Source organism: Rhamphochromis sp. 'chilingali' (genome assembly GCF_963969265.1).
Source record: "Rhamphochromis sp. 'chilingali' genome assembly, chromosome: 4".
In the NCBI taxonomy this organism is placed as follows: Eukaryota; Metazoa; Chordata; class Actinopteri; order Cichliformes; family Cichlidae; genus Rhamphochromis; species Rhamphochromis sp. 'chilingali'.
In genome coordinates this window covers 10,795,959-10,810,112 of record NC_137948.1, presented here as the reverse complement: position 1 = coordinate 10,810,112, position 14,154 = coordinate 10,795,959, and the positions used below count along the sequence as shown (strand labels likewise).

At 36.5% G+C, this 14,154-nt stretch overlaps 1 protein-coding gene across 1 annotated transcript; it reads left to right on the top strand.

Annotated features, from left to right (window-relative positions):
- Window positions 1-360: 360 nt before the first annotated feature.
- On the top strand, window positions 361-10,435 carry LOC308395587 (polymeric immunoglobulin receptor-like; the record flags this gene model as incomplete). Its single annotated transcript, XM_080880504.1, has 9 exons — window positions 361-397; window positions 595-924; window positions 1,231-1,551; window positions 1,647-1,967; window positions 2,098-2,397; window positions 4,385-4,678; window positions 7,330-7,365; window positions 7,632-7,708; window positions 10,328-10,435. The coding sequence occupies 9 exons, from the start codon at window positions 361-363 to the stop codon at window positions 10,433-10,435; spliced, it is 1,824 nt and encodes a 607-aa protein (XP_080736630.1).
- Between the last annotated feature and the right edge of the window lie 3,719 nt (window positions 10,436-14,154).

Sequence of the window (14,154 nt, the reverse complement as noted above, 5' to 3'; positions counted from 1 at the left end):
TGTCAGATCACAGTCTACTTATGTAAATGTCATGATATTCTAGAAAAACAGTACACAACTGTAAAATACACAGTAAAATAATTTGACATTACTATTTTTTGGAACAGTGTGTACAATGACAATAAAGGGCTATTCTATTCAATCCTATGCTATTATGGAAAGCTTGTGAAATCTTCTTTAACCACTAGATGGAATGTGTAAGCCCAACTAAGAATGCTCCACCTCATCTGTGTTGATGGTCCAGCTCTACCCCTCCCTTCACATTACTATGGCGTTAAATGACACCTATTGTTGGCATGATTTTTTTTAAACCTGAGAGAATTTCCTGTCAAGGCTCTATATGGACAAACTGAAGCAAAGATGAGGAGACTTCAAAACCTGCTGTTCACCTTTTGCAGTAAGTTGTTTAAACTGGTAAATAACTAAAATATGAAGACCATATAAAGGCTGATGTAGACTAAGTAGTACACATATCTCTTCTAGTAATTTAGGAGCAGTAGGCCAAACGCTTTTTCAGTCTTGGTAATTTCGTTATACAGCACTAACATTGTTAGTATGAAACCTACCATGTTGACTTTTACATTCTTTTTCCAGTTGCTCTGAGGTGTGTGACCAGTGCAGTAGGGGTGATCCATGTAACTGGATATGTGGGGAGTGCGGTTAAAGTTTCCTGCTCCTATGATCAGGGTTACGAGTCTTATGAGAAGTACTTGTGTAAGAATGACTGTGGCAGCAATGATGATGTTCTTATTACAACATCAAATCCAGTGACAAGCAAATACAGGATCCATGATGACAAAACAGCACGAATCTTCACAACGAGCATCTCTGACCTTCGTTCTGTGGATACTGGGAAATACTGGTGTGGAGTGACCATATTTGGAATAGATATCTACACCGAAGTCGAGCTGAAATTAGTCCAAGGTAAATAAACATTTCCCAAAATCGAATTTTATGTTGAATTGAGGTAAAATCACATGTACAAACCCGTTGTTATTGTATAGGTTCCAATGTAACGACAGACAAAAATATAACTGATAGAACATTACTTGCATTAAATGCTATAAATATGACCTGCACCTCAGTTTTAGCCATTATCAATGTTTCAGTTTAGTTCAGGTTTTTTTAAGATCCATTACATACAATTTTGTTGCAGCAAGCTAATTAAATAAAACATCATATCTGTATTGGCTGTAGCGTGTTTTCTAATGCTGTTGATCTTTTTGACAGACAGCTGCTGTAACAGTGTGAAAGAAGTTGAAAGTTATGCAGGATATTCAGTGTCCTTCAGTTGTCTGTATGAGTCCCAGTACCAGAACAGCCTGAAGTACATCTGCAGAGGAACACGGCCCTCCATGTGTCTGCAACAGGCACTAATCACCTCTTACAACAAACAAAATGGGCGATTCAGATTTGACGAAGAAAATATGTCAACACAACTCACAACAAAGATTAGCAGTTTGACCCAAAGTGATTCAGGGCGTTACCTCTGTGGCATCCAAAGAAACTCTGACCTGCATCTTTTCTGTGCTTTTGAGCTGAAAGTTAAAGGTGAGAGGTCATAGTAACATCTCATTATATCAGCTGACAGAAAACTAATACATTTTACAAACTCTGTAAAATTAATACATTTGTCTTTTTGACAGACCACTGCTGTGATACTGTGACCAATATTGAAAGTTATGAGGGATACTCTGAGTCCATCAATTGTCCTCATGAGAATCAGTACCAGAACAGCCTGAAGTACATCTGCAGAGGAAACCAGCCCTCCACATGTCTGCAGGATGCACTAATCACCTCTAACAACAGAGAAAATGGTCGCTTCAGACTTAATGATGTAAAAATGTCAAGAATATTCACAGTGACAATTAGCAGCTTGACCCAAAGTGATTCAGGGCATTACCTTTGTGGTGTTCAAACAAACTCTGACCATGATGTTTTCTCTGCTGTTGAGCTAAGAGTCAAAGGTGAGAGGTCATAGTAATATCTCATTATACCAACCAAAAGAAAACAGCTTCTTCGAGAAAAAAAAAAAAAGTCTTTCTGAAAGTTTAATATTTTTGAATCGTAAATAGTTTTTCTCTTTCCATCTGACAGAGTGGTGCTGTGTCAGGTCAACTAAAATAACAGGTACTGTTGGACAGCCACTAACTCTGCAGTGCCCTTATCCTCAACAACATCAGGATAACAGGAAGTTCCTCTGTAAGGGAGACCACCGCAACAGTTGCAGAGACATGGTGACGAGTCAAAACAGATTTGCACTACAAGATGATATTTATTCCAACTCTTTCTCAGTGACGATCACAAAGATACAAGAGGATGATGCTGGGACATACTGGTGTGGGTCAGACTCACAGTGGAGAGTTGGAAACTACACCAAGATTCAGCTGTCAGTCGGTGAGATGAACACATTTTAATAAAGGAAAAATAGACAGAGCTATGAGTTACATGCTTTTTTTACACTGCTTTTAAAGCATACACTGCGGCTGGTGATTCAGTTGTTTGTAGTGTGATAGAATTATGACAACTCTGCCCTCATAGTGTTTCACACAAAGCACAGAATATATGCCAAACAGAACTAGAGGCCAGTTTTTTTTTTATCTTCTTTACTGGATGGTTTGCTACATAAATGACTAAATTAATTAATTATGTCATTAATTAATAATCTAATTTCAGTTGTGTGAATAGTTTAAGATTTTTAGGGTAGGACCCTCTGCACTAGTCATTCTACTAAAACGTGATTCTTGTGTTAAAATAAAGTTTCTAAGAGAACTAAGAGGGTTTTTTCTCCAACAGTCTTTCTGCAGCATACCAGCACTGTACCTTCTACAATAAAAACTCCTGGAAAAACTGTACCTTCTACAGTAGAAAATCTTGTAAAAACTATAACTTCTACATTGCTTTTATCCCCACAAGGGCATGTATCTAGTAAGGGTCCCCAGGCTACCTAAGCCTACCTCGGAATATGACACACAATTGTATCCAGATCCCAAAAAGTTGATTCTGTTCATTTGGATATTGCAGAGGATCAAATAATTATTTTCCACACTCTATATTTCATATTGTTTTCCAGGGGCCAGAGCAGGCAACATTGAGGGAAATGTAAACCTGCCGGCTAAGGGTAAACATAAATACAGTAAAATCATAATATACGTCGGCAGTAATGGCACCCAGTTACGCCAATCGGAGGTCACTAAAGTCAATATTGAATCGGTGTGTAACTTTGCCAAAACAATGTTGGACTCTGTAGTTTTCTCTGGTCCCCTCCCCAATCAGACCAGGAGTGACATGTTTAGCCGCATGTTCTCCTTAAATTGCTGGCTGTCTGAGTGGTGTCCAAGAAATGATGTGGGCTTCATAGATAATTGGCAAACCTTCTGGAGGAAACCTGGTCTTGTTAGGAGAGACGGCATCCATCCCACTTCAGATGGCGCAGCTCTCATTTCTAGAAATATGGACAAATTTATTAAACCCCCCAAAATATGAATATCCAGAGTTGGGACCAGGAAGCAGAGTTGCAGTCTTACACGCCTCTCTGCAGCGTCTCTCCTCCTGCTACCCCCCCAAAAACCCATCTCCATTGAGACTGTGTCAGCTCCCAAACAGACAAAAAAGAAACTAAAAACCAGCAACAAACAACCTTAACGTAAAAAATCACAAAGAAAGAACAATACAGTATCCACATCTGAACCAAAGAGTAAAACAGTGGAATGTGGATTATTAAATATTAGGTCTCTCTCCTCCAAGTCTCTGTTCAGAAGATATCTACACTGATGTCAAGCTGAAATTAGTAAAAGGTAAACAAAGACTTAGTAAAATTCAGTTTGACACTGAGTTACAGTTAATGGGAATTCATAGAAAGTTTCTGCTTGTTCAGGATTATCTGTTTCTGTGCTGTAAAATTTAAAGCACTATATGAGCATCAAATGATGGAAAACTGTCACAAGTTTACAAATATGAAGTTGTTCAATGAGTTAAATATGAAATCCTTAAGTTTTATATACAACTGTTTAATGGGTGTAATATGTCTTCTGATGCTTTTACCCCTGTTGACAGACCACTGCTGTGACACTGTGACTAAAATTCTGAATTATCAGGGATATTCAGTATCCATTAGTTGTCTGTATGAGCCTCAGTACCAGAACAGCCATCTGCAGAGGAAACAGGCACTAATCACCTCTTATAACAAGAAAAATGGACGATTCAGACTTTATGATGATAAAAAGTTAAAAAAAAATTACATACATAAACATCACCAGCTTGAGCTAAGAGGATTCAGGGTATTACCTTTGTGGTGTTCAAAGAAACTCTGATCTGAATGTTTTCATTACATCAGTTGAATATTTGATGATTCTGAAATAACCTTTTTCTTTCATTTATACAGAGTTCTGCTGTGTCAAATCGACTAAAATAAATGGTACTGTGGGGCATCCACTAACTTTGCAGTGTCCTTATCCTTCACAATACCGGGATAACAGGAAGTTTCTCTGTAAGGGAGACCACCGAAACAACTGCACAGATATGCTAAAGAATCAAAGCAGATTCACACTACAAGATGCTTCTTCCAGCACTTTGATTGTGATAATCTCAAAGCTGGAAGCAGCTGATGCTGGGACATACTGGTGTGGGTCAGACTCACAGTGGAGAGTTGGAAACTACACCAAGATTCAGTTGTCAGGTATGTTAAACACTTTTGTACACACTATGATAATACAATAAATGTGTTTGTAGGATATGTGTTTGTTAGAGCTCCATTATGGAAACAGAGTGTAGGTGATCATACAGTTGTCCGAGGTGTGATCAAATAAAAACTGTTAGCCCAGTGCTACCCACCCAAAAAATAAAATAATAAAATACACAAAACAATAACTGAGCCCTACTTAGTACTGCTGGTAAATCACGACTATATATATATATATATATATACATGTATGTATGTATGTATGTATACAGACAGACAGACAGACAGACAGACAGACAGACAGACAGACAGACAGACAGACAGATAGATAGATAGATAGATAGATAGATAGATAGATAGATAGATAGATAGATAGATAGATAGATAGATAGATAGATAGATAGATAGATAGATAGATAGATAGATAGATAGATAAAATTTAAGATTTTGTATTATGTTTATTCAGATCTTTAGTTAAATTTCCAAACCTTTGACTTAGTCTTTTTAGAATTTTTGGTTAATACTCTGTCTCTGTCCATTAAAATGAATCTACAATTAAACAACTGGAGAGGAACAAATAATTATTTCCCACTTTGTTAGGGTGTCAGTTTAAGACATTTGGATTGAAAAATAGAGCAGTGAAAAGTAAAATGTCCATGATACACAGAAATCTTTTGAAAACAGCCCAGCACTCGCCTTTGGCGGATATCCTTCAGATAAGCCAAGAAAATCAATTTCCTTCCCTTGCCTGCAGTATTACTACACTACACACTACGCAGTATTAGTACACAGTGAGCCCCCTGCTGGTGATGTATTAGTGTAACACTGATTATAAGAGTAGGAATAGAGAATTATCCACAGTGTGTTTATTTCCTAACAAACTGTCAGTCACATGTTGTTAATAAATGAGTGCTCAGAGTCCTTGTTTACATAATTAGTTCCTTTGTGTATCTGGTTTAAAAACACCTACATGGCAAAAAAAAAAAAAACAACCCTGTGTGATTGGACTTTTTATAGTTTTGGACTACTCCCTTTAAGAAAATCATGGCGATGACACCATTCACCTGTGTGCAGCTGTGTTTTTAAGCAGTTATGCTGAACTGTTAGTCAACTAATTAGTGCAGAGGTCTTATTTTGTTGTTCTGTACAATAAGTTTCTTTGACAAACTGCTTTCATTTTATGGGCTTGGTTGGCTCAATAATTGATAGTTTCTGTTTAATGATGAGTAAAGAAAGGTAGGATCAAAAGTAATGAAAACTAGAGTATTTACAGCAACAGGATTTGCAAGGTTTGGGGTTTTGTTTTAAATGTGAGATAAAAATGTTGCAGACTTCTTTTGCAGTCATTGCTTTTATCCCAACAAGGGCATGTATCAATAAGGGTCCCCAGGCTACCTAAGCCTACCTCAGAATATGACACAATTGTATCCAGATCCCAAAAGGTTGATTCTGTTCATTTGGATATTTGAGAGGATCAAATAATTATTTTCTCCACTCTACACTGTAAAAAAAACAAAATCCTAAAAAAAACCAGGAATATTTCGGCAGCTGGGGCGCCAAAATAATACCAGAAAATAACAGAAAATAACTTTGAGTAATGACAATACAGTTTGTTGCCCTAATTTTACATGGGATTTTGCCTTTATCAAGTGCTTTTAAACATTAAATTAGGAACATTTTAATGTGATTAAACAATGAAATTACCTATAAACAAGGTCAATGAATGCGGCAATATGAATAATAATACTTAAATGTACAGAAATATACAGTTAACAGTTGGTTTAAATAATAATGGATTGCAGTTATATAGCACTTTTCGAGACCCTCAAAGCGCTTTACAATTCCACTATTCATTCACTCTCACATTCACACACTGGTGGAGGCAAGCTACAGTTGTAGCCACAGCTGCCCTGGGACAGACTGACAGAGGCGAGGCTGCCATATCGCGCCATCAGCCCCTCTGGCCATCACCAGTAGGTGAAGTGTCTTGCCCAAGGATGAAACGAGAGAGACTGTTGAACCGGCAACCTTCTAATTACAAGGCAAACTGCCAACTCTTGAGCCAACTCTTGAGCTACGATCGCCCTAAATAACAATGATAATAATAATCATTTGATGTAAAAAAAGTTTATAAGAATCATTTTATATATTTTTCCATAGCATTACATTTGAATTAAACAGTTCAATCTTTCAAATAAAGGACAAATATTTGTGAAATTATGATACATTTGTGAATGTATTTTAACAATCTAAATATGCATATGTACAGACAAATACATTTACAAAACAAGAAAATTATGTTTTATTACATTTACAGTGATTTTACGTTAATTTACATTTGAAATGTAAAATCACAGTCTATTTATGTAAATTTAATCATATTCTAGAAAAACAGTACAAAACTGTAAAATACACAGTAAAATACTTTTATATTACAATTTTTTTTACAGTGTATATTTCATATGTTACAAGTAGATTTGACCTGCTACATACTAAAGATAAGAATGAAATTCTTTCTACATAATGAGACAGGAAGGAAAGAGTGAGCGGCATGCGATAAATTTTTAGTTTATCATCTCCTGTCATTGTATTACAGTCTGTGTTAATATAACGTTGCTAAGAGCACTTATAGTTATTTTCTCTTGCAGTCTTTCCACAGAGCACTCTGGGAAAAAAGAACCCAGGTAAATAACTTAAAGATATATTATATATGTATGACTGTCAATGTGTACTTCTGTGTTATGAGAACAATAGTTTTTTGTTTGTTTGTTTTTCAGCACTCTATGTGATACCCCCTGTACTGCTTTTGATATGTATCCTCGTTCTTGTTTATAAGTACAGACATTCCAGGATTGAAGGTATCTTTTATATTCATATGCACAGAGAGACCCTTACACTCAAATGTGCATGCAAATACAGCATAACCATATTTAATGCTGTGTGTTTTCAGAAGCTGTTCTCTCCCTGCGGAGAAATGCATCTAGGAAAAAGAGTTCAAAGAAGGTGATTGGTGCAGCACAAAGTGAAGTAAGAAAACTAAAGTGTAAAGTCTTAATAGAGAAGTATGTTTGTCTCACACTCAATTATGAATATTTAGGATTAAAAAAAACTGACTTTTTACTGTTTGTTGGGTTTAATATGCAAGATTAGTTTGGAATGTGGGACAACTGGAATTTAATTGGATCTCCCATTTGGATTTGTTATGTCTACATTCATTTACAGATGAGGACACAATTATTAGCCCCACCCTGTGAAACCCATAGGGTGGGGCTGTTTTTTTTTTTTTTAACAGAACAAGTGAATTTAACACAGCATTTCTAAACAAACTAATTTGCACACTTTCACAGAAACATTTGGGGGAAATAATACCAGAATCAATGCAGTGTTTCTGGTGTTTATAAGACGACTATAGTGGCAGCCTAACAGAAACTTTCCTGACTTCAGCCCACAGATACATGTGACCATTGAATTGCTTCTCTGTTCATTATTTTCTGTCCCTCTAGTGTCCACTGGGTGGCGTATTTTTCCACACAAGACAACAATTGTGACTATCATAGTCAGTATAATAAGCCCTATTAAAAACTGACCTTTTTCATTCAGCCATAGAACTGCTGCTATGCAAGGATGTGGTTAAAACTCTGGGTTATGTTCCAGTTTACAAACAGTTCAAAAACTTCAGCAAATCTGTTTAGATTTGAGAAAAATACTTTTAGATGTAGAAAGTTATTACAGGATTTCAAAATGTCAAGAACTGGAGTGAAATCAGTAAATTCAATGAAAGTGACACGTTTTGGAACAAGCCTGGGAGAGGTAGGAAAGAAACGATCTCAAAGACTCTGGAAAGAAAACTTTGTGATTATGCTGTAGGGATGCTCCAGTGCATCTGGAACTGGGAAACTTGTGAAAGTGGAAGGAATCGTAAAGATATAAAGATATGTGAATATTATGAAAGACAACCTCAAGCAGTTAGTAGCACATCTAGGTCTGGGTCACTACAGTGACTCAAAAGATACCTCACTCTTGGTGAAGAATGACCTCCAGAAGACCAAAGTGAACATCTCTGACTGACTTGCTGAAAGCCCTGACTTTAATTCTATTTCAAATGTGTGGGGTGAACGAAAGACCAAGGTCCATGCCAGAAGACCATCAAACCTGGAGGAACTTAAAAGATGCAACAAAGACAAATGGGCCAGGATTGCCCAGGAGATATGTGTGGGATTTGTTGAAAACTATAAAAAAAAATGACTGCAGTCTGTTGTCTAGCAAAAAGGATACACAATGGACCTAAATCAAGAAGGCTAATCGTTTTTGATGCTTATAGTTTTTGGTTTTTGTGAAATAATTTTAAATCTGTGTGCAAAGTAAATAAATTAAGCATCCAAATTAAAACTAGGCCGTTTGGAAAAGCTGTGTTAAAAGTTCCTTTTTTCATGTGTTAGAATCTGTATCTAGAATCAGTATTTTGATGGCAGTGCAGTGTATGCAAATTTTTATATTTATAAAAAGAAAGTTGACTTGTGAGACTTTATCAAAGGTGTAAGCATAACAGCAGATGCCTTTGTGTCAAAGTAACTGAGGATAAAGCACAAAAAAACATGAAGGAGATTTTCCTGGCCTGGCTTTTTATAGCAGATAACCTTATAAATAATTAGCAGTAGAAAAAAAACGAACAAAAACATGAATCAACATATGAATATTATCTGATGCTGCTAAAGTGGAGCAGAGCAAAGTTATAGAGGCTTTATTAGAGCCAAGCATTTTTTAATTTTGCAGAATTTTTAAAAAGTTTACATGTCTTCAGTATTGAACACCAGGAATAAGGTTTTTTTGTCAGAAGTCATTTAAGTTAAAACTAAATAAATAAATTAAAAAAACAGTGGCCGAGAGCACATTACGGTAGACTGGTGGGTAATAAGCAAGCAAATAATGCAAAAAAAAAAAAAAGATTTGAGATGGGAAACTTTTCTTGAAGTACACTGAGAGAGAGAGAGAGAGAGAGAGAGAGAGCTGTGCATGAAGTGTGATTTTATCGTGGTGGAGACAAAGTAAGAGGGAATTCATGACGATGTTTATGTGAAGCAAAATGTGAAGCCTAGTTTGCATCTTCTTTTGCTGCTGGTTCACTCAATTTTGGTTGGAGAGAGACAAAAACCTGCAGCTTCTGAATGTAGCACAAAAAAAAAATAAAGCGCGGACCCAACGCATCGGAAACAGTGAGATGTCGGCTTTCAGCGTGTACGTGTACATGCCGTCAGGTGAGAAAGCCGACATCTCACTGACTCTGATGCGTCGGCGGGTCCTTGTGTCTTTGTGCAGAATCGGTTTACCTGCTGTTTAACCTGAGATTCTGGTGTTCAGGGCAAAATAAATTTATACTTAAAAATTGTTAAAAAAAAACTCAGGATTTTAATGAATCAATATCGCGTTATTCAAGCTAGAATCGATTCTAATCGGAAAAATTATAATCAAAACCCACCCCTACGTCCACACTACAACTTGACTCACTGCTAAGGTGTACAACCATAAGGAAATACTTCTACTGGCTTTAGTGTAATTGTAGAACATTTCTAAATGTGTCCACAACTCATTTCTCTGCAACACGTGTCATTCATTTGTTCTGTTTAATGTGTCTTGATTCTTTTTTAGATTTATAAAAATCAAGGTGTGGTGACCTCCAATGACCAAAGCACCAGTAACGTCTATGAAGAAGTAGATGTAGAAGTACACTACGAAAACTTGACCGCAAGTGAATAAATCTACTGCAATGAAAATTTCCATAAACCCAACAGAAGATACAGTTCAGTCCACAAATATTTGGACAGAGACAACTATTTTCTCATTTTGGTTCTTCAAATGAAACAACTCAGATGCAGCTGAAGGGACTCAAAAGTAATTGGACAAATTAAATAGGTGAAAATAAAATGTTAATTTCTAATACATGATTGAAACCCTTTGCTGGCAATTACACCCCCAAGTCTTGAACTCATGGACATCACCGGTTACTATGTTTCCTTCTTTTAAATCTTCAACAAATAAAATGCACGCCCACTTGGGTTAACATCAGGTCACCCACTTGGCCATTCAAAAATATTCCACATCTTTGGTTTAATAAACTCCTGGGTTGCTTTGTCTGTATGTTTTGGGTCATTGTCCATCTGTACAAGTCCATCTGCCCAATCAATTTGACTGCATTTGGCCTGATTTGAGCAGACAGTATGTCTGAACACCTCAGAATTCCATTGGCTGCTTCTGTCCTGTGTCACATCATTAATAAACACTAGTGTCCCAGTGCCACTGGCAGTCATGCACGCCCAAGCACACTGCCTCTGCCGTGTTTTACAGAAGATGTGGAATGCTTTGGATCATAAGCCATTCCACGCCAGCGTAGACTTGGATATCGATACACCTACGTCCTGGAGAGTGCTGTCACTTGGTTGGCTGTTGTAAACGGGTTTCTCTTCACCATGAAATGATTCTGCGATCATCTACCAAAGTTGTCTTCCATGAACATCCAAGTCTTCTTGCGTTGCTGAGTTTACCAGTGCTTGCTTTCTTTCTTTCTTTCTTTCTTTCTTTCTTTCTTTCTTTCTTTCTTTCTTTCTTTCTTTCTTTCTTTCTTTCTTTCTCAGGATGTACCAAACTGTAGATATTATCATTTCAAATATTGAAGCAATTTCTCAGATGGGTTTTTCTGTTTTCTCAGCTTAAGGATGGCTTTTTTCACCTGCATGGAGAACTCCTTTGGATGCATGTTGTTTGTTCACAGCAAAATATTCCAAATGCAAGCATGACGCATCAAATCAACTCCAGGCCCTTTATCTGCTTAATTAATAATGACATAATACAGGAAGTGCCCACACGTGCCCATGAAACAGCCTTTGAGTTGTCCAGTTACTTCTGGTCCCTTTATAAAGCGGTTGGCACATGTTAAGAAGCTGAAACTCCAAAACTCTTTATTCAATTTGACTGTGGATACCCTCAAATGAAAGCTGAGAGTCTACGCATTATGTCCATGTCCACTGTATAACTATAATTAGAATATGTTCTGGCAAAGAGGTATAAAAACAATTATAAATGGACCTAACTGGAAGTAGCACTTGCATCTGTAGTTACTAGCTTTGATTTTAATTGCTTAGTGTTCATAAAAATATCTGCTGTTTTTTTAATGTGAAAATCTAATAATGCAAAATTTCACATGATTTTTAAGTGAACAAATACAAAAGTGGAACACAATCAAATGTGTTTACATACAGTAATAAAACATTACATTTATTCAATTTTATATATTCGTTTTTGTTTGGTTTATTGTTTTGAACTATTTAAAGAAGTCCCCACTTTGCTGAAAATGTCAGTTTTAGACATTTGGAGTCAAAAATACAGCAGTGAAAGGTAAAATGTTCATGATACACAGAAACATCTACAAAACTTTCAACTTGAACATTTGACAAAACTTTCATATTGTATAAATTATCTTCCTTTACGTGCAATATTACTGGTTAGTGTTTCACAGTGAGCCCCCTGCTGGTGATGTATTTGTTTAACACTGATTATTAGAGTAGGAATAGAAGATTACCTACGATATGCATATATCCTAATGACCTGTTAGTCACAGGTTGTTAACAAATGAGTGCTTGTTTGCATAACTAGTCCCTTTGTCTATCTGCTTTCTAAACACCAAGATGGCAAAAAAAACTCCGTGTTATTGGGCTGTTTACTAATTTGTACCACTGTGTCTTTTTCATGTTAACATCAGTCCTACATAAGAAAATCATGGTAATGACACAATGCACCTGTTCTGTTTGAGCAATGATGCTGAACTGTTTATTAATTAATATAAAGCTCTCCAGGCTTTTGGCTGTCTTATTTTGTTGTTCTGTAAAATAAGCTTCTCTGTGTAAGCTTATTGGCTCAATTAGCTCTTTCAAAACTTTTTGATATACCACATTTTTCAAATCTACTAAATGCATTTTATTTGCAAGCAGCTTAGTGTATGTTTAATAAAAATTGCAGTATATTATATAAAATTGCCTCATGATTTCTCAGGATAAGAGTCTGAGAAAATGTATTATCTGTGTTTGTTATTAATTAAAAATGTACAAAAACAACTAGCGTACTGTAAAGAAATGTGTAACATAAAAATAAAAAAGCAGCAGGTTCCTGCTTCCTTCCTTGTCATCATCAAGGGAACAGATTTTGAGGTGGATGAGTACTACAGACACCCAAGATAATAACGATGAAGGTGTTTTTAAAAAGGGCCAGAGCTGCCTTTGCCTATATCTAATGACAATTATCATTGTTACGGCCTTTGCAGGTTATCCTGTGAAACTGACCTTGTGTGGGTTTGTCCTGCTGTCTTCCTGCCTTAGTTGCCACCCTTTTGTACAGCTGACTCTAATCAGCAATTAGGAGTACTTAAGGCCAGGGAAAGGTGTGCTCTAATGCCAGAGAGCCTTGTTGGTTTTGTAGCTAGTGAGCTGTGAATGCATATGTGGTGAAGGTGACAGCTGAAACTAACAGCTGACAGTAAATATGGCCGAAAGCACAGCACCCAACCGAGTAAGGCGAGGAAACAACTTACCTGGCAGAAAATATAAGTTCTGGGAATAGCACAAACCTGTGTAACTATACTAAGCAATAAGTATCGAAAGAGAGCAGTGGCAGCAAAAACACGCCAGCGTTCAGTCCCTCAAAAGACCTGCTCCCTTAACTATGATCTCCAATCTATGGATGTTGGGAAATACTGGTGTCCAGTGACCAGAACATTTGATGATATGTAGACTGAAGTCGAGCTGAAAGTAGTACAAAGTAAATGTTTTTTAAGGTTTCATGAAATCTGAGTTGACAGCAATCGCTTCAATGTGTCAGGTCAGAACACTTATAAATGTTCAGATGAGAGTGGCAGACTCCAAGAATTAGGTTGTTATACGTGTGTGTGTTTTCTGTAGACAATGCAAAGCAAACAAATATCAGAAACCGAATTACATTGCATTACCTTAATTACATAGTTAAAGGCAAGGACTTCAGTTTGCATGTCTATAAACAGTGGTACAAGATTATCTGCTTTTTCTGCTGCAGAATCAAGTAACTGTTTAACTCTAATTCTGAGCTAATTAATAATGGAATAACTGGTCCGTTAGTCTTTATTAGAAGTATCTGTGCAAGCCCCAAAATGAAGATGATTTTTTTTAACTTGTCATCATAAGACTATAAATTCTCCCCATTTTGAATTAGGTTCAAGCTTTGGGACTGACACAAAATCAGGGGATTAATGATGCTTTTATATTAATGAATGCTTAATGTTAACAGGATGAAACACAAAACCTCCGAGTTGGTTTTCTACAATGCAAGCTTTATAAGTAAAATTTCCTAAATCTCTTAACTCTTGTATTGGCAGTGCTGTTCTTAACACTTCTAACTTCTGAATACTTCTTTCACCACTAGATGGCCTATGTCAGCTATTTTACAAATTACTA